This window comes from Macrosteles quadrilineatus, unplaced genomic scaffold (assembly GCF_028750875.1).
Source record: "Macrosteles quadrilineatus isolate MER2022 unplaced genomic scaffold, UCM_ALF_1.0 Scaffold_4__1_contigs__length_99947679, whole genome shotgun sequence".
NCBI classification, from domain to species: Eukaryota; Metazoa; Arthropoda; class Insecta; order Hemiptera; family Cicadellidae; genus Macrosteles; species Macrosteles quadrilineatus.
In genome coordinates, this window is record NW_026542597.1 from 66,057,119 (window position 1) to 66,075,368 (window position 18,250).

At 33.3% G+C, this 18,250-nt stretch overlaps 1 protein-coding gene across 11 annotated transcripts in view; it reads right to left on the minus strand.

Annotated features, from left to right (window-relative positions):
* The window catches only part of LOC128991291 (protein transport protein Sec16A), a 63,625-nt gene that overhangs the window by 2,847 nt on the left and 42,528 nt on the right, over positions 1 to 18,250 (minus strand). For 3 of the 11 annotated variants that reach the window (XM_054414055.1, XM_054414052.1, XM_054414060.1), the window contains 7 exons: positions 17,674 to 18,000; positions 16,529 to 16,549; positions 15,299 to 15,472; positions 14,094 to 14,388; positions 13,376 to 13,498; positions 12,317 to 12,414; positions 7,215 to 7,301 (listed from right to left, as the gene is read on the minus strand). In XM_054414055.1, coding sequence (XP_054270030.1) covers positions 7,215 to 7,301; positions 12,317 to 12,414; positions 13,376 to 13,498; positions 14,094 to 14,388; positions 15,299 to 15,472; positions 16,529 to 16,549; positions 17,674 to 18,000 — 1,125 coding nt within the window. Of the gene's footprint in view, positions 1 to 7,214; positions 7,302 to 10,316; positions 10,369 to 10,895; positions 10,926 to 12,316; positions 12,415 to 13,375; positions 13,499 to 14,093; positions 14,389 to 15,298; positions 15,473 to 16,528; positions 16,550 to 17,673; positions 18,001 to 18,250 lie in introns of all 11 variants that reach the window. The other 8 variants (XR_008490627.1, XR_008490626.1, XM_054414053.1 and 5 more) reach the window with 8 other exon arrangements.

Genomic DNA, 18,250 nt, shown 5'->3' on the forward strand with positions numbered 1-18,250 from the left:
CAAGGATTTTTACCCAAGTATAAATTAACCTGAATAATTTATTTTACTACTATTAAAAAAGCACTAATTACACACAGACGAAGAATTTGCCTCATGATAAAGAAGTTAATAAAGTGGTACCAAATATAAGTTACAACTTACAACTTCCAAGGGTTTTCTTTTCTGCCAAATAAATGTGCTGAACATTTGGCTTTTCGTTATCAATATTAGATACGGACAACTCAATTCTAAGTTTATTATGAAGTGACAATATTTTTCTATGCGACATTTAACACAAACTGATTTTTCATAGGATGAGAGTGGGTAAAAAAAACTAAAGGTTTGGCTAAAGTTTATGCTTTGTAACCTAATATTATTTCATGCTAAATTTGATTTGTAGGAGTTTAAAATTCAAATGCAAGTTAACAAGTACTAAAGATGTATTAAATTTAAAAAAAAATTAAAAAACGTTAATGCGATGCAAAATTCAAGGGATACTTACTTACTATAAACTATTAACTACCACATTCATTTACAGAAACAGACTGTTATAATTATAAGTGAATAGCTAGGGATGGCCGAAACAGAAGTACCGGTAATGTTAAATTATACTAGTGCATGTTAGTGAAGCGAAGGTAAAAATTAAACATGCAATGGGATGCAGTTTCGTATCAATTAATTATGGTCATTCTCAAATAAACTTGTGTAAAGATTAAACAGGCTTAGAAATAAATCTTAGGCCAATTCCAAAATGGGTGACTGTCCAAAGTAAATAATTGATTAGTTTAGTATTTGTTGACTAATCACTGTTTTGGCTTGAGAAAAATACACGGACAGTTCCCTTGCTTAAGACGCAATTTTTTTCTAGATAGGGGAAAGATGGCATGGATCACAATCTTTATCACACGGCAAATTGCGATTGGCAAATTTTGAATACTGGACCTTCCAGCAACAAACTACGACTTTCAAACCACTATTTTAACCTCAATATATTTCTCCAATAGTTTCAACCATAAAATAATCCTAATTATAGGTCGGCCGTTTAGAAAACGACCTGCGCGAAATTTTTAGCGCATGTAGGGGAGGTAACGAAGAGGGAGGGTACGTTCCCCCTCTCCGCCAATGGCCTTTTTCTAAAGGTGTGTGGATAGTGACGTCACGTGCAAGCTGAACGTGTTTTATTTCACCAAATCATATGTTTTCTTGTAATTTCCCAAAGACTTTCGAATGACAATCATTACGAGTTAGCATTGAATATACAACACTATTAAGCGTTTTATATCCAAAATAGTGTTGTATTTAATATTGAATATAGTCATAGTGTTATACAGTACAGGGTGTGGCAAAAAACCGAACCATTTTCTGCAGAGCACTGTTCAGCGACAGGTTGTCTGAAAGTGGTGGGAGTAAGCTCGTTGGAAAGCCCACACAATGTCATTTTTTCTAGTCACAGAGCAGTGGTCGCCTGAGCTACGTGCGGTTGTTATGGAGTTGTTTTTAAAAAGTATTGAATTCATTCATTGCAACTCAGCAGCATAAGCAGTTTCGTGCATTCTTTCAATTAAGGCGACATGGAGAAGTTCCGTTGGGTATAACAATAATGCGGTGGGTTACTAACTTTAGAACAACGGCTTCTGCGTTGAAAAGGAAGCTGAAAGGCCGACTAAAGTCAGATCGGATGCCAGACAACATTCGACAGAGTTCGTACTGCTGTGGAAAACAGTCCTCGCAGGCCCACCCGAAAACAAGCGGCTTGCCGAACATGTCTGACTGCTCAGTTACACGAATTTTGAGGTTAATTTTCATCCCTACAGATTAGTTAGAATAATTATCTGTTTAATGGTGTTATCCATACAGATAATCACGACGGAACCTCTCCATGCAGAATTAATAAATAAAAGCACGGAACTGCCACTGAGTTGCAACATAGACTAAGCAAAACAAGTAGACTCCTCATCCCATTGTAAATATTGTAGCTTTGTTTTTCGTGTCTAGTTCATGTACGTCCACACTGATCGTTGGGGTAGACAACATTTTGTTTCTATTATTTTTGGGTTATTTTCATGATTTGTGCTTTACTATATGGTTATATAATTAGAAGACCAGTTATTGTTTATGATTAAATCGTTTTATTTGGTTAAATGAGGTTTTAAATTACTGAAATAACAAGAAACAAAATGTAAACAAAACATAACCTCTACAGTTGGACGTACAGAACTAACAATAAAATACCCCCGCCATGGCATGCCTGCAGACTTAGCGAATTTCCATTTGCCCGATTGGACTTACACTAAAATGTCTCCTTAACAATATCACATTTATTCCCTATTTAAATAGAATTAGTTTAACGAGTAGGTTTGCTGAAACAAGGAAGGGTAAAAAATTGTGTTTTTTATGTAAAATGTTAAAAGGTACTGTAGTTTAGTAAGAAATTAATGTTTTTTTCCAAATTTGATCAAAATTAGTTCATAAACAAGTAAACTACAACAGTTGACTTATTCTCAATAAGAATAACATGGGAATTTTAAAATTACAACTTTTTTGAATTTTTCTCGTAACCACCAGGCGCATAATAACGCTTCAAATACTAAATTATTTGTTTTTTAAGCTCTACAGAATGGTTTAGAAAGAAATTGTGAAATTTTGCGTTTTAGGGTCAAAAATGGGAAAACCCTATTTTTACCCCATAAAACAGCCCATAAACGGACAATCATCACGAATCTCGCCGCGATTAAGATATAGCCGCAATCACAAAGAGTCATGGAAGCTGAGATAATCGCAGGAGATTATCGCGGATGTTGCCACGATTGTGTAAGACGCGAATAACGCGACTGCAATTAGCCTATAATGGTGTTGCCACCATCGCAAGTAACGATCACACATCTTAGTGACGGCCTTTTAGTGAATTTCCTATATGGGTATAAGCTATCACCGTAGTACTCATGGTTAATACCTCTGGACCCGGGATGGCAAGGCGTATAAAAGAAGGTGTGTGCACGCACATTCCCCACTCCTCCAATCAGCCAATCAAGTATTTACTGCTTTACTGTTTTTCGTTTAAATAGTAGTGTTATATTGTATAACACTACTACAGTATATTCATTCAATGTTGAATACAACGCTATTTTGGATATATAAAACTAAATAATAGTGTTATATATTCAATGCTGATTCCTAATGATTGTCATTCCAAAGTCTTTGGAAAATTATAAGAAAACATATGATTTGGTAAAATATAATGTAAAATAAAATAAAGGGTGGTGGTGGGGTGGCAGAGGAGTGGGGGAAGAGCCATATTCTGTCTCACTCCCACAGCTCGGTATCTCTCTCTCGCACCAATGCTACGAGGAGGACGCTTTCTAAGCGGCTGACCTATAGTTAGATTATCAGATGAAATCTACTATTAAAAATATAATCAACTGTTGGACCATTTTACAAAATTCTATGATTTTTCATATAACACAAAAAAATTTCTAAAGAAGCCCCTAAATGAAACTGCTTGTAAAAGAAATCTGAACAATAGTTCTAAGAGGGGGACACTGATGGAAGAATTTAAGATGGGACTCAAGTCATGGGAAGCAGTGAAGAAAAAAGCGACAGTCAAGAGAGCCCATTAGTCTGGTTGCCGGTCAAAAAACCTGGAAGTAAGGTCCACCCAAAGTTTTATGGTGTTTTCTGTTTCTTCAAGACCTACATAACTAAAATCTGCAAGGTGCCACTTTGTCACCTTTGAGCAAATTGAAATATTCAAGATGGCGGCCAAGATGGCTTAAAAACTGTATATTTGCTGTATCTTTTCCTATAGAAGAGACAGGATAATAATTTTTGTGTCTAATTTTATGTTTTAAGGGTCAGAGAATACCAATAATTGATTATCTTAGTAATAAAATACCCCCGCCACAGCAAACCTGCCGACTAAGCGTATTTCCAGTTGCCTGAATTGATTTTCAATTAAATGTATTTAATTAACATTAATTTTTATGAGTACTTAGGCTTGCTGCTACAGGGAGGGTAAAAAAGTGTTTTTTTTTAATATTAATAACTTAGTATAAAATAAATAAATTTACCAATTTTGATCAAAATATATCCTAATATAAAAAATATATATAAAATATAATCAAAAATAACATGTGAATTTTAAAATAACAATTATTTGTATTTTCTCCGTAACTAATAATGGTACAAAAACACTTTGATATACTAAATTATTTGTTCTTTTAAGCTCTTTAAGAAGGTTTGAAGAGAAATTGGAAAATTTTGCGTTTATAGGGTCAAAAATTAGAAAAACAAATTTTTACCCCATAAAACCCCACGTAAAACCCCGTTCCCATGGTCCGATCATGCTGGTTCGGTTTACTAATCCTGTATATCTGCTGTATCTTTCCCTATAGAAGAGACAGGATAATCATTTTGTGCCTAGTTTGATGTTTTAATTAGAAAATTACCCAAAATAATAAATCAATATAAGTTTTTAATAAATTTCCACATTAATTTGTTGCCAAGTTACCTTATCAACAATGTTTTCAAGTATTTACTTGACTTAAAACATTATATCTATGGTTTCTGAGGATAAGTGCAAAGTGCTACATTCAAACAGAACACAGTCATCAAATCAGTTAACTTACAAGCAGTTCTCCTAATTGATGCTTGTGCTGTACTGGGGACAGTGCATTATCCTTCTTCAGGAACAGTGAATGACTTTATCAACTGCTTTTTAAATTATAGTTTTCTTGAATTAAGAAAAAAACACTGTTCTTTAGGCTAGTCAAAATACGGTCCAACATCAAACTTAAGGTAAAAGAAATAAAATATATTTCTTCCCCATATATTCCAAAATATATGGGATTTTGTCAAAAAAGGTGTCAAGAATATTATACTAAAAATCAAGAAAATCCAAGTGGTGGAAAGCCGCCATTTTTGAAAAACTTCCGCCATATTGGATTTATGTAAGCTTTTAGTAAAACATCAATTATTTGACAACTAATCGTCTTAACGATTTGCGGTTTGTCTTAATAGATTCCTCTTCAAGTTTACTTTAAGATAATAATAACCTTATACCATTTCATTATTGATTTATTTAAAATAGACAGCTTTAAATTGAAACAATAGCAAATTTCGAAGATTTTTTTTGTAAAACCTTTAAATGTTTGCAAATACAAACTCAGGTGATAAGAACATTCATATTTTGTGGCTCTTAAAAGAATCTGAATACAATTTTCAACAATTATCAACCTCATATCAGTTTGTATATTGCTTTGAAGATATATTATGGGATATATTGTTATTAGTCTTCAACTTGGAACGCTAGTCGTGACGCGGGCCGCACCACTACATCTAGTTCGATTAAAATACACTTTGAGGTGGGAAAAATTGCTTTGAGAACATTTAAAACATATTTTGGAATCATACATTCATACATATAGGGCAATGTATAAAAAGATCTGACAAAATCCTAGCATGAGAACACTGAACACTGTTTTTCATAATATGTTGGTGCAGACAAGCCTTGTATGGATTTGCACCTATTGTATAATATGCATGTATTCATTATAGTTCAATAAATTGATTGATTGATTGATTGAAAAAGTTGGGGTTTTGAAACATACCAAAATTCAATTTTTCATAATAGACAATTACATATATGTGTCCGTGAACACGATAACTTGAGTAATTTTTATACAATTTTGATGAAATTTGGTTTGAAGGTAACCAAGGATAAGGGTAACCAAGGGTAACCAAGGATTGAAGGTAAGGCAGGATAAACTTGAATGAGTTCGAGAAACAGCATGATCGGACCATGGGAACGGGGTTTTACGCGGGGTTTTATGGAGTAAAAATTGTTTTTTTCTAATTTTTGACCCTCTAAACGCAAAATTTTCCAATTTCTCTTCAAACCTTCTTAAAGAGCTTAAAAAAGCAAATAATTTAGTATATCAAAGTGTTTTTGTACCATTATTAGATACGGAGAAAATTTAAATAATTGTTATTTTAAAATTCCTATGTTATTCTTATGGGGAATATTGTAAAATGTTGTAGTCTGCTTGTTTATGGATATATTTTGATCAAACTTGGTAAATTTATTTATTTTATACTAAGTTATTAATATTAAAAAAAACACTTTTTTACCCTCCCTGTAGCAGCAAGCCTAAGTACTCATAAAAATTAATGTTAATTAAATACATTTAATTGAAAATCAATTCAGGCAACTGGAAATTCGCTTAGTCGGCAGGTTTGCTGTGGCGGGGGTCTTTTTATTACTAAGATAATCAACTATTGGTATTCTCTGACCCTTAAAACATAAAATTAGACACAAAAATTATTATCCTGTCTCTTCTATAGGAAAAGATACAGCAAATATACAGTTTTTAAGCCATCTTGGCCGCCATCTTGAATATTTCAATTTGCTCAAGGGTGACAAAGTGGCACCTTGCAGATTTTAGTTATGTAGGTCTTGAAGAAACAGAAAACACCATAAAACTTCGGGTGGACCTTACTTTCAGGTTTGGGTGAAAAATGCCTTTTGGCAACTAGACTACATATGCTCCAGGTCAACTTAGTTTATACCAGTTTGTATGATGAAACAGCCTTGTGGGTAATTAGGAAAGTTTACCAAATTTTCCGCATTAATAAAATTTACATACATAGTAACCAGTCAAATCTATCTGATTTTGTTACAGTTAGGTCCCGTAATCTTGGAACCTGAGGTTATTAGAACATGTACAGAATTGAGTTTGTGGAATGTTAACTACATGAACAAATTTGCAATGTCACAAATTTCAATATACCACTTAGCATAAAGACAAATCAAAATGTCTTTTGCACTTGTAAAAGCACACACTTGCGATTGACCTTTTCGGCGAACTATGGAACTCGGTATCTTCAATTACAGTTACAAAGCCCCATTAAACGGGCACAGTTTCTTTACTATTAGGACATAGCGTTACTTGCAGACATTAAGACCCTGACATATGCAGTTAATTGTGAGCTAGCTAATCAGCACTATGTATTTCTTCAAGTTAAATTTATCATTTAAAATTAAAAGGTGTTATGACATCGATGAGAAATAAAAGGTAACTGTACTACATCATGTCTCGGTTTTAATTTCGGCTTCTTTTTCCAATGACCCGGCACATTCTGGTCCACATTAAATTTAGCTTTGGGACTGTAACAGTGTTCTACAGGAAGGTTTTCAGCGACTACAGTGTTGGGTTAGGTGAGGTTAGTTGTCTACTCACCGAGCGATGCCCAGGCCCGGCTGGCCGGCGGCTCATGTAAAACGTCACCTCACGAGATAGAGAGCTCGCCGAACTGCTACGGGACAACTACAGCAGCACAATACAACCTCAGGATTCGTGAGTTGGAGAGACAGATACAGAGGGGTGGGGGAGGGGGCTGCAGAGCTGTGCGGTAACTTAACTATTGTACAATCAACCCCAAATATGAATAAAAAGATTATTGTAAATGTTTATTTAAGTTTCAATTTCTTAAAAGTTCATGGAGTGTCTAGTTTGATCATTAGTCAAAAGTAGAATTGAGTAAGTAGACCAGTTATTTCATTAGCCAGGACCATTTTATTAAATTATTAAAAATCATAATTATTAAGGACCCCTGTTTCAACCCATTAAAAATCTAATGGATAAAAAAAATTATTAAAAAGATGCTGATAACTGGACAAGTGCTAAACCACTCAGCTAACCGGCCATAATAGTTAGACTAGTTTATTAATTCATTGTGTTGAAAGACTGACACAAAAGAGTAATTTTGTTTTTGTCGATAAACTAAATACAGAATAAATTTAAGACATTCCTTATGTCTTATAACATTAACTCATTGTTAAAATTATAACAAATTTATTTGATAACTCTGAATATGTTTCTGCTCCATTAGTAGGGTACCAAAATAATCAACATAGAAATAACTAAGTTTACAAAAACTTTACTCCTCCAGCTAAAAAATCATGTGTAGAATTCCAGTTCTTGTTTATTGCAACACACAGTAGGATTAAATATTTTAAAGTATCAAGTATTTCAAGAATTTTTAAATTTTTTATGGAGCTAGATAATTATACAATTCAACTACATATAAACACAGCTTTGCAGCCTAAGCCAAGGATGTTCATTAATGATTATAAGCATTTTAAACTTTAAGAAAAACAAGAGTAGAAAGTTCATCCCAAGGTGAAATAACGTGTTAATAGTGTTAAATTAGGACACAGCATTTCAAAACACTTTTGAAAACAATTAAATAGACCAAATTCATTAAATACAACCATAGAACCCACACAAGATACAATTACAAACAAATATAAAATTATCTGAGTGATAAAAATCAATACTAAGCAAATTTGAAGTGAATAAATCATTTTACAATATAATGTAAACTGAATTTATACCACTAATTATTATAAAAATAATATAACGTCAAATTGATTTAAGCACACATGAAATTATCAACACCTATGCATATTGAAATAAAAATAATACTCACTTTTTAATAACCTTGATTAAAAATTTTTTAGTTTAGTAAATAAATATTGATTTAAATTTTGGGCAAAATTACAAGAGGCCTCTTTATATTAGCATGCAACTCTTTAAAACTCAAGTTTTAAACTCTCGAAAAACAAATAATTCAAACAAAAACACACTGCATCCCAAACAGTACATCTCGGACCAATTTAAAAAAATATAAGATTTCCAAACTAAATATTTTTAAGCATAGAAGACTTTTTCCAGCAAGAAAACCCAATAAAAACAACCAAAATACAGAGAAAAACAAACACCAAGTGCAAAAGCCCACAACAAAATCAATCAATATTAACACATTCACTTATTTTATTGCCAGACAAAGTAAGTTGTCGATTTGTGAACAAAGTTAGAATATTGATTTACTGAAATATGCATAAAAACGTGTTTGATATGCAGAGTAGCCTTAGGTAATGCCCAGTGCAAACATTCAAATTGGGACCAATTACAACTAAAAAAGTTTTGTCTTACTAACAATACCAAGGACTCTCCAGCATCATAAGAACGATACTTATTAAACTAACAGTCTTGGTAATTTAGTATATTTTGTTTTCTTTTGTATTAAAAGCCACGGGTAGGCTTTAAAATATGAGCCTAGATTGCCCTAGCATGAACAATTAGCTTTGAGAACTTAATTTAAGTATTTTACTTCAAGAGTAAAAACGTGTTAGTGTTAGTCTCAAATCTCAAGTCCAAGTTAAAGTTGTTTCAATGATAATATTAAAAAAATGTTTTTCTCGCTGATGTGTTCCTATTTTGAATCAGTTCAAAAATTATACCGTTAATGCCATAATGAAAACAAATTTTGAAAGCAATTTGCGGCAATACCTGTGATCATCTCCTGTGATTGTACTAACTATATTCCATTCATAAAATTTACGTTGTTTCATAGTTAGGATGAAGTGGAGGGGATAGATTTGCTTCTTCTTAAACCGCCTAAATTTTGTTAACGGACCATGACTGGATCACTGGTGTGTTTATTTATAAAAACAGAGAGAGCCCTAGGCAAACCCTTACTATACTCCGTTCACAAAATTTAGGCGGTTTCAGGGGAAGAAATCTATCGCCTCCACTTGACCATAACATTAAAATAATAGCTTAACATCTGAGGTTTGCCAAACAAAAGGTATCTAGAAAATAAGGCATGCTCATGATGTTTGAAAACATACTCAAATGCATCCATCATGCCTAAGACTAGTCATCTAAAACTTAAGATAACAAAAAAGGGAATTTGTGCAAGTTTTCAAAAAAGAGCCAATATATTAATCATTAGCATTGTTAATAGTTAATTTTGTGGTAAATTTTTACAAAAAATTTTAAATTACAATATTTAAAAATGTCAAAAAGGATAAGCAAATAATTTGATATGTAGGTGTAAGAAAAACAAGCAATGTAATTTTATAAATGAAAATACACTGCCGAGGTTGTTTTTGGGTATAGTTTAAAGGAATCTTCTTTTGTGAGGAGCACTGCTCTATGTGAGGGTATTCAACCACTGACCATACTAAAGTACAAAAATACACGCACTCTGCATCCAGTCTACAAGTACCTATATAATAGCCATTTTAATGTTTTGTTGTTCCGAAAAAAATATTGTTTTACGTGAAGTTATCATCAATATTATTTGCAAAAACATCATACAGAAGTAGAAAATGATTTGTACTAAATGGGCTTTGTTAATAAACTAAATAAAAACCCTTAATAAACGTTTAAAACACTGCTTAATTTAAAGGGAGGTTAGTTCAAACAAATGTAGCATTATCATGCTTTTTTTGAAAGGGCCGAATGTCTAAAACCACACGCAATAATCCCTACCGAAATCCAAAATCTTCAGCGAGCCTGACTTTGAATGGGTCAAGCTGCTTCCCTAGAACATTTTGAAAATTTAAAACTAATGAATTAAAAACATAAAATTGCGATGGGGCTAATTACTGCAATAACCAGCAATATATCCCCAGTAGATATTTTATGTGGACTTGAAATGGAAGCTGATAAAGGTTTTTCTCTCATAAGAAGCCATGGTTGCAATGTGAAAAAAGAAACCTCATAATATATGTTTATGCAATCGCAAACAATGATAAAACCATAAACTCTAACTGACTAAATGAGCCCTGTTAAAATTTTGTGATTGAAATACAATATTCGTTGGATTTACTATCAATATTATTTTGTGTAACAATAAAAATTAACATTTACCAAATATAATTTTTTTAAACATACTGTTTTAACGCACACTATGGACAAAAAAGACAAAAACGTGTATACAAAACTACATTTACTGATGACATACTTATTATTTACTTTACAATGTCACAAGTGCGACGTACAGTGCTTGAGCAAAGCAAACGTGATACGAAGCCAACATTTAGTAATGTGAAATGTCACAACACTCACAGATTATTGTGACTCTCCATCCGCACCCAGCTGCTCGGAAAGCAAATCAATCAATAAACAATCAAATAAAATATCAACAAACGGGAACTACAAGCGAAAGCTCATCAATGGAGGTAATGAGATCTTTCTTTTTTTTTGGAAATTATTATGATAGTTTAAATTTATTATGGAGGTTAAATTTTCTCATCATTTTTACTGCACTTTTATCATTCTTGACAATAACTTTCAACGTTATCTAGCAGATAATCTCATTCATAGAAAACCATCCTTGAATATACCTTACCTTAAATTTGTTGAGAATTAAAACAAAAATCTTTAGTCACATTATAAGTTTAAAATGTAATTCTTGCTTCAGTTGTTTACAGGTACTTATGATAGAGAATCTTGAATTGTCAAGGGGAACTAATGTCTACAATTCACAATTGTTTAGTCACTACCACAAAAATGATTCATAACAATTACAGTGCTTTCCCGTTGGTGCAAAATGACTATTAAGTGTTCCATATAAACCCTACCTACAGTTGAAATTAAAATAACTGCAGTAAAAACAATTTAGACGTGATTCAACACAGAATTGTCTACATGAATAAATTTTAAATATAATATATAATTTATAATCATGCAATCCTGAAAATATAACGTGGTTACACATTGAAAAGAAAGAAGATTCAAGCATCGACACACAAATTTAGCTGTACACAAATTAAATTAGTATGACAGTTTCCAGATAGGATAGCAAGAACGTTAAATTACTAAACAAGATATAAAAAGTTGATACAAGAATTTGTGTGTAATATTTTTCACCCTTGATATTCATTCAATAGGTAAAGTTCATTAAGTTTAATGTTGCTTTAAACATGACACTAGAGTAAAAAGGAATACTGAATGACTAACAATATATAAAGGAATTTCAATACTTACAATTTACAATAATTTTGATTTATAAATCTAATGCATTCTTTATTTATCACGTGAAAATGAAAAGAGGAATGGACAAGGTTTCATCTATGCAATAAAAGTCAAATTGTGAAAATTAGAGGTGTCAATTAATTTATAAAAACATAACAGATATATTTTTAAAATAACTTTTGGTTTAGGTTACGTAAAAAATTGATTTTGTTATTCAAGTTTTATTCATCAAAATTATTTAAAAATCAAAATAAATATTTCCAACTTTTCTTCAGTTCTGGTCATTATAATTAATCAATTGAATTTTACGTTTTGAAGTAAAAAATGATGATAAAATATTATATGAACACCTACTTATATTGAACTTTCCAATTTGAAATAAAAAAAAAAAACTAATTTTGTTAAATAAATTTTGTCCATTCCACTAATAAATGTTGAATGTAATAAATTATTAGCTTTGCATGAGAAAAACAAAGCAAATATAATATGTAAAGCTTTTAAGTGTTACATACCTGGGGAAGTTGGTCGTCAGGTTTGGTTGCGGAAAGCTCAAAACTCACAGGCCCCGAGGGACTGAGGAAATCTACTGGGGCGTTGTCATTGCCTGAAACTGAAAAGTGAAGAATTTTACAAATCATTATGACTATCAGGTTTGGTTTAATTTGAAAAGAATTTTCAGAAAACCATCCTTATATATAATATGTGAAGGCGATTTCTACAAAACATTACTCCTCCGTTAGTAATGGACGGATTTTTACAAACAATGTGTCAAAATGAAGAGTTTTTTTGTGTAGACGCCCCCTTTCACCAATTCCAGCAATAAAAGTTCTCGGGCTTTGCCCCACAGTCCATCAAAATCCCAATGTATTTCTCATGAAGAAAAGATTATGTTTAATTAAACAGACGGATAATTTGCATAATTACAGCTATTCATAGTAAATACATGATACACATAAGAGAGTTCGTTTTCAGTTTGAATGACTGGAGTGGAGTAAGCTTTTGTTTTCAGTTTCGATAACTGGGGTGGAGTGATTGATTATAGGCCTGTTATCTTTGAGTTGACTCTTTTAAGTCATCGGAAATTATGACTGTTATTCGTTTTGAAATAACGCCTGTAATATTTTGCAATTGCTCGAATTTGAGCAATAGGTGCACTTTAATATATATTATTTGATGAACAATAATAATAATTGTTCATTACTGATCTTTAATTACTGATTGATTGCTGATCAATTATGAAGTTTTGTTAGGTAGCATCATTAATACATATACCAAAGACAAATAGCCTACCATCTGGGTTCATAACCGTTGGGTTAAGACCCCATAATTTAATTTTTAAATTATGATATAATTAACTAAGAGCTTTTAATTGTAGAATAAGGAAGAAAGCAGCTAGCTTAACTTGTGCAGGTAGGTCATAGAAGGTACATAAGAGACACTGAACACACAATATTTCATCCCCTGAGGGACATTGGAAGTGGTTCTCTACATTTGACAAAATTGTCACTACAACCACTTGGCTATCCAGACAATCGGTTACTTACTGTGCTTAGTATAAGTGTTTGTGTTACCTGGGGCTGGTATGAAGAAGTTAGTGACAGGAGCTTGCGGCATGGGGGCGAACGATTGATTGTTCCCACCCGTCACTGTCTTCTTGTTGGAGGCCATTACGTCAACATAATTTGATTTCATACCTGGAAAAGCATATTTAATAATAACCTAATGCTTATTCAATTAACTGATGTTTTTTTTAGTTTCACTCAAGTGTGAACCATCAATAGTCAAGAGCAAAACTTGCAGAGATTAAGTAAAATTCACAAAACTTTCCTTACCATTTTTCTTTTCACAATGGTGGAATAATTTCATAATTCAGTTAACTATATAGAGTTCAAAAGGTTTATAAGCTTTTTAAGGGGGGAGGGGGGTATGGTAACCCTAGCTATTTAGAAACCCAACAGCTATAGGACAGTAATTTGTCTTGGTTCCTTTGCCTCATGTTCACCTTTCCAAGAAATTGCAACTTTATCTGGACTAGAGCTGGACAGGACAGTCTAACTACAAATATTCATTGGATTCTACCCTTGTTGTACAAAATCTGCATTAATCTGTTTGGCACAGTTTCTAAGGCGCATCCTTAATGATTCAGCGCCAGACAATAGCTGTACCAGTTGAACAATGTCGCCTTTTTGTAAAAACTGAATTCGTTTCCATTTCATTCCTGTGGTACATAATATGCTGATAATATCAGTATGATTTTTCTATTTAATAATGTTATCAAAATAAACTTACTCTTTCCTCTCTGCAGCTTGTATTTGTTAGTGGAAGCAGCAGGTGGGGGTAAGCCGGACGGGGCTGTATTGGCCATGGTGGGGCCGGTGGGGGCTTGAGTAGTCATGTTGGGGGCACCCATGGCAGGGGTCGCTGTTTGTAAAGCAGGACCAGCGGGGGCAGCAGGGGCAGGGATTGTGGGGATTGCTGACCCGTTCAGCTCACTAGCCTTGGGCGGTGGCTTCAGCTGGACTTGCTGTTCGTTTTCTGTAGAATCTGTGTTCACCCATCTCTTTGTCTTATCATCCCATACAATCTGTGCAAGTACATGTTGGCAGTCTTAAAATATGTCTTGATTTCAAATCAGTTATTGTATGAATAAAAAATGTATAATAGGTGTAAATGCAAACAATATTAACAGATATTTATTAATTATGTAGTCAAACATCAACACACAATCATTTATCTATAGTATCGGGGGACCGAGCCATGGCTCGGTATGGAAGTTGGCGGTTTCTTTTAAACTAATTTCGGCTTTTATTATTTATGTTTCAGTGGAATTTCAATTTATTATGATGGAAATTTTAACTTGGCAATCTAACACATTAATTTATTTTAATCTTGTACATTTCTTATATTGTAAATTAATAAAACAAATGTAAAAAAAATAAAAGAAGTATTTTTTACATTAGTATATATAGTAGGAATTAATATACAATCACAGGTAAATATCGTAGCAATCAGCTACAATAGCATTTATACAGCATAGTACAGCGTATGTAAGGCGTGTGTTTATTTCTTGGCACTAAATTCAATTTTTCTTTAAGTATAAGTTAAACTTCAGCATGAGCATACTCTCTAAAATACTATCATTTGATGGATTAGCTGAAGACAGTTAAGTCCGATTCAAGTGTATATTGCTCAGCATTTATCAGGATCGATGTAAGACAAACAAACGTGACTTACACATTTCACAAGACAAGTTGAATAAAGGTTGAGGCAACTTTTTTTTAACTTCGCCTAACTAATTGTCTGACATTTAAGCTACATAACAACTTGTTAACAACAAAGATGTGAGAACCAACTGGGCTATGTCAAAGTGAGTGTTTATGATCTACAGTGAAACTAATTGCCATTTTAACAGTACCAGACAATATGTACAATATTAAAAGCAGCTGAAATAGCAATATAATATAATTATTAAACTTCACACAAATATAACGTACAGATGGGTTTTTGTCGTCCGGCAGGATCATCTGGTTCTTGGGGCGCAGCGCCAGTTTGTCCCAGATGCCGCCGAACCAGCCAGAGCCACTTTGTGTCTTGTTGGCTCGGCGCTTGGATTTGTCCTTGCTATCAGTCTTGTCACTAGCGGACACTCCACCGGACGGCTGCTCTGCCTAGACACACACATCGGAACCACAGTGTACAACTATACAATCACTACAGGCACAGTAAAACAATCAGTAAAAATTATTCTTAAACCAATCTCTTTAAAGACAATTGGAAAAATTCACTATTTGGGTAAATAATTTTACAAAAGAAAAGAAGTAAACTTTGCAATATAGATAGATAAGACAAACCATGACATAATCAATGATAAAAAAGTAAAAAATGAGCAAAAATTAATAATACCTCAGTTCAACCCTAATTTATTTTATAACACATATAGGGCAGTTATATAATGATTGCTAAAGGCAATTCTGAATGAAAGAAAACTAAATCTTTAACGTTTCATTCTAATAAAATGATGGGTAAAATGAGATGAAAACACTAGGGACTATTGGTATGTTTAAACTCTGCCTAATGCTTGAAAAAAGCCAAAATGTCACAAAACAAATTTTTTTTGTGATTTGGAAATAATGGATTTTTCCTTTTTACATTATTTTTAGAAAAAATTGTTCATTTTTATAAATGCTAAAAAAATTAAATATTTCTGTCGCAGCCTGACTAGAAGTCTATGGCCAATCAATCCTCAGCCTAAATGGGTATTAAAACATTACAAAAAATACTTAAAATTACTTTATTGACAAACTCTAAAAATATAATTTTGATTCCTATACACTACTGTACATAAATGCATCACTATGCTAAATTTATCACTTCCGAAAAAACAATTTTGTAAATGATTATCGTAATTAGTCCATCCAACTATGAATGACACACTATCATAAAGTGGAGGGTTTTTTAGTTCTAGCGGGCGACATAGGCGCGTCAATTTCAAACGTAGGCACTGATCTAGTCCTGAAACTTATCGGTAAGTCTATCGGATAAGTTCCGCCGAACACAAGTTTCGGCATCACTCTAGAGTGCGGCCTCGGCTCGAAAATGTTCAAACTTCGCTTCAACGTGCGCAACAAGTTAGTTTCGCCCTGGCTGCGGTGTCCGTAGGGCATCAGCGCCAAGGGGAAATGTTCACGAGAGCAAGTTGCACCGCAGCAGCTGTGGGTACTTACAGGTTCTGGCTTGCTGACCGTCTACAGCCCAGACAGCATAGTGCAGCATGCAACATTCACATAGCAACATTCATCTGGCTTTGAAAACTCACAGATATCCCTTTGACATTTAAGATGAGAAACAATGTAATCAGTCTTATATGACTGGTGTGTTGTGTGTTTAGTCTTTTGATACCTAACCAGCATTTAGAAACTGAAGTAGTTTATATCTATACTTTCTGAAGGTTGTTTTTAAAATATTACGATAATCTGGTAAGGTTTATGTTATGTATTGGCTTAAAAGCTTTGTAGTTATTGTAGTACATGTCCTAAAACATAAACCTGTTCTTGATATGTTTGACTTAAGAATAACACAAAAAACTGTAATAGATATAGAATTTAAGGAACAAAATAAATGTGAAATAAAAACTACAGTAAGATAATAACAATTCCTAAAGTTTTTGAAAATGAATTTACATTCTAGGAACTCGAAATATCTTTCTTAGATTTTATCTTTATAAAAGTTTAGGTCATACAGTGAAAATAAACAAAAGTATATTGTTTCCAAATTTTATATTCATGAAAGTAAAATTTAGCTTACACCTGAAGTCAGTTCAAGTTAATTAAGCAGTGTTCAGTTAAGAAACATTAACATTTTAAATGTTAGCATGGTTGTCTTTACACATACATCAAAGTCCACTTTACCTCAAATGCTGTCCATTAATATAATGTAATGCTGCATTTATTAGTAATGATTACAGTTATAAAAAAATAAATCTATGCTGTATTAGAAAATTCATTCTGCAAAAGAGTATAAATCAAAATAGAAGGAAGCAATTTTTTTCTAACAGTTGTTTCCCACTAGGACTTCAATGGTGGACATACAAATGTTAGTTTATCTTCATTGTTGGCCATGGTTAAGTTAATGTTATATAATGAATGTTTGCAGATAACTTTGGTAAAAAGTTTTACAATGTTACAGTACTATGTTAAATTATTATAAAACCTTGTTTTTTTCTTTGTTATAATGTTTTATCTTATTTACCTAAAATATTCAGAACTTTGTGGAGAAATTTTCTTAACCTGCAACTGTTAGTCAATACTCAACATGCTACCAGTTTAAATAATTTTTCTCTCAAAACAACCATCAACTACTGGTCACTGACCTGTGGTTTGTGTTCCTCGGTGTTGGCAAAGTATCCGTAGCCAGACTTGACGGTGACCTGAGGTGCTACGGGCGCAGAGTCAGTAGGCTGCGGGGCCTGCTGTGTCTCCCACCCCCCGCCACTAGACACAGACCAGTACTCCGGGGACGAGCTGTTGTCAGGCGACATTGGCTCTGTGTAGCCTTGCGTCTGACCCATGGTCTGCGTAGGGTCGTAGTACCCACTCTGTGGCTGCTCATAATAGTCCTGCGTGTAACCGGTGTGTGGTTCAGTGTACGCAGGGATCTCCTGGGGCTGGGTGTACGTCGGGACTTCTACAGGCGCAGGCTACGGAGTGGATGTGACATTAGTTAGAGGACAGGTATCATGATTTTCTTGAAAAGAAAGTCTTGAGAAAGTAAAGAATGTGCTGCATGGAAAGGAAAAGGTGAGCCTAAAAATAAAATGCACGCAGCACCAGAAAATGGGAATCCTCAGATAGGGGAAGAAGAGTCACTGAGATGTGAGATGTAAAAAAAACATTTTATAGAGAAATGCAGGTAGGTACAACAACTCAGCCAACAAAAAAAGGTAAATC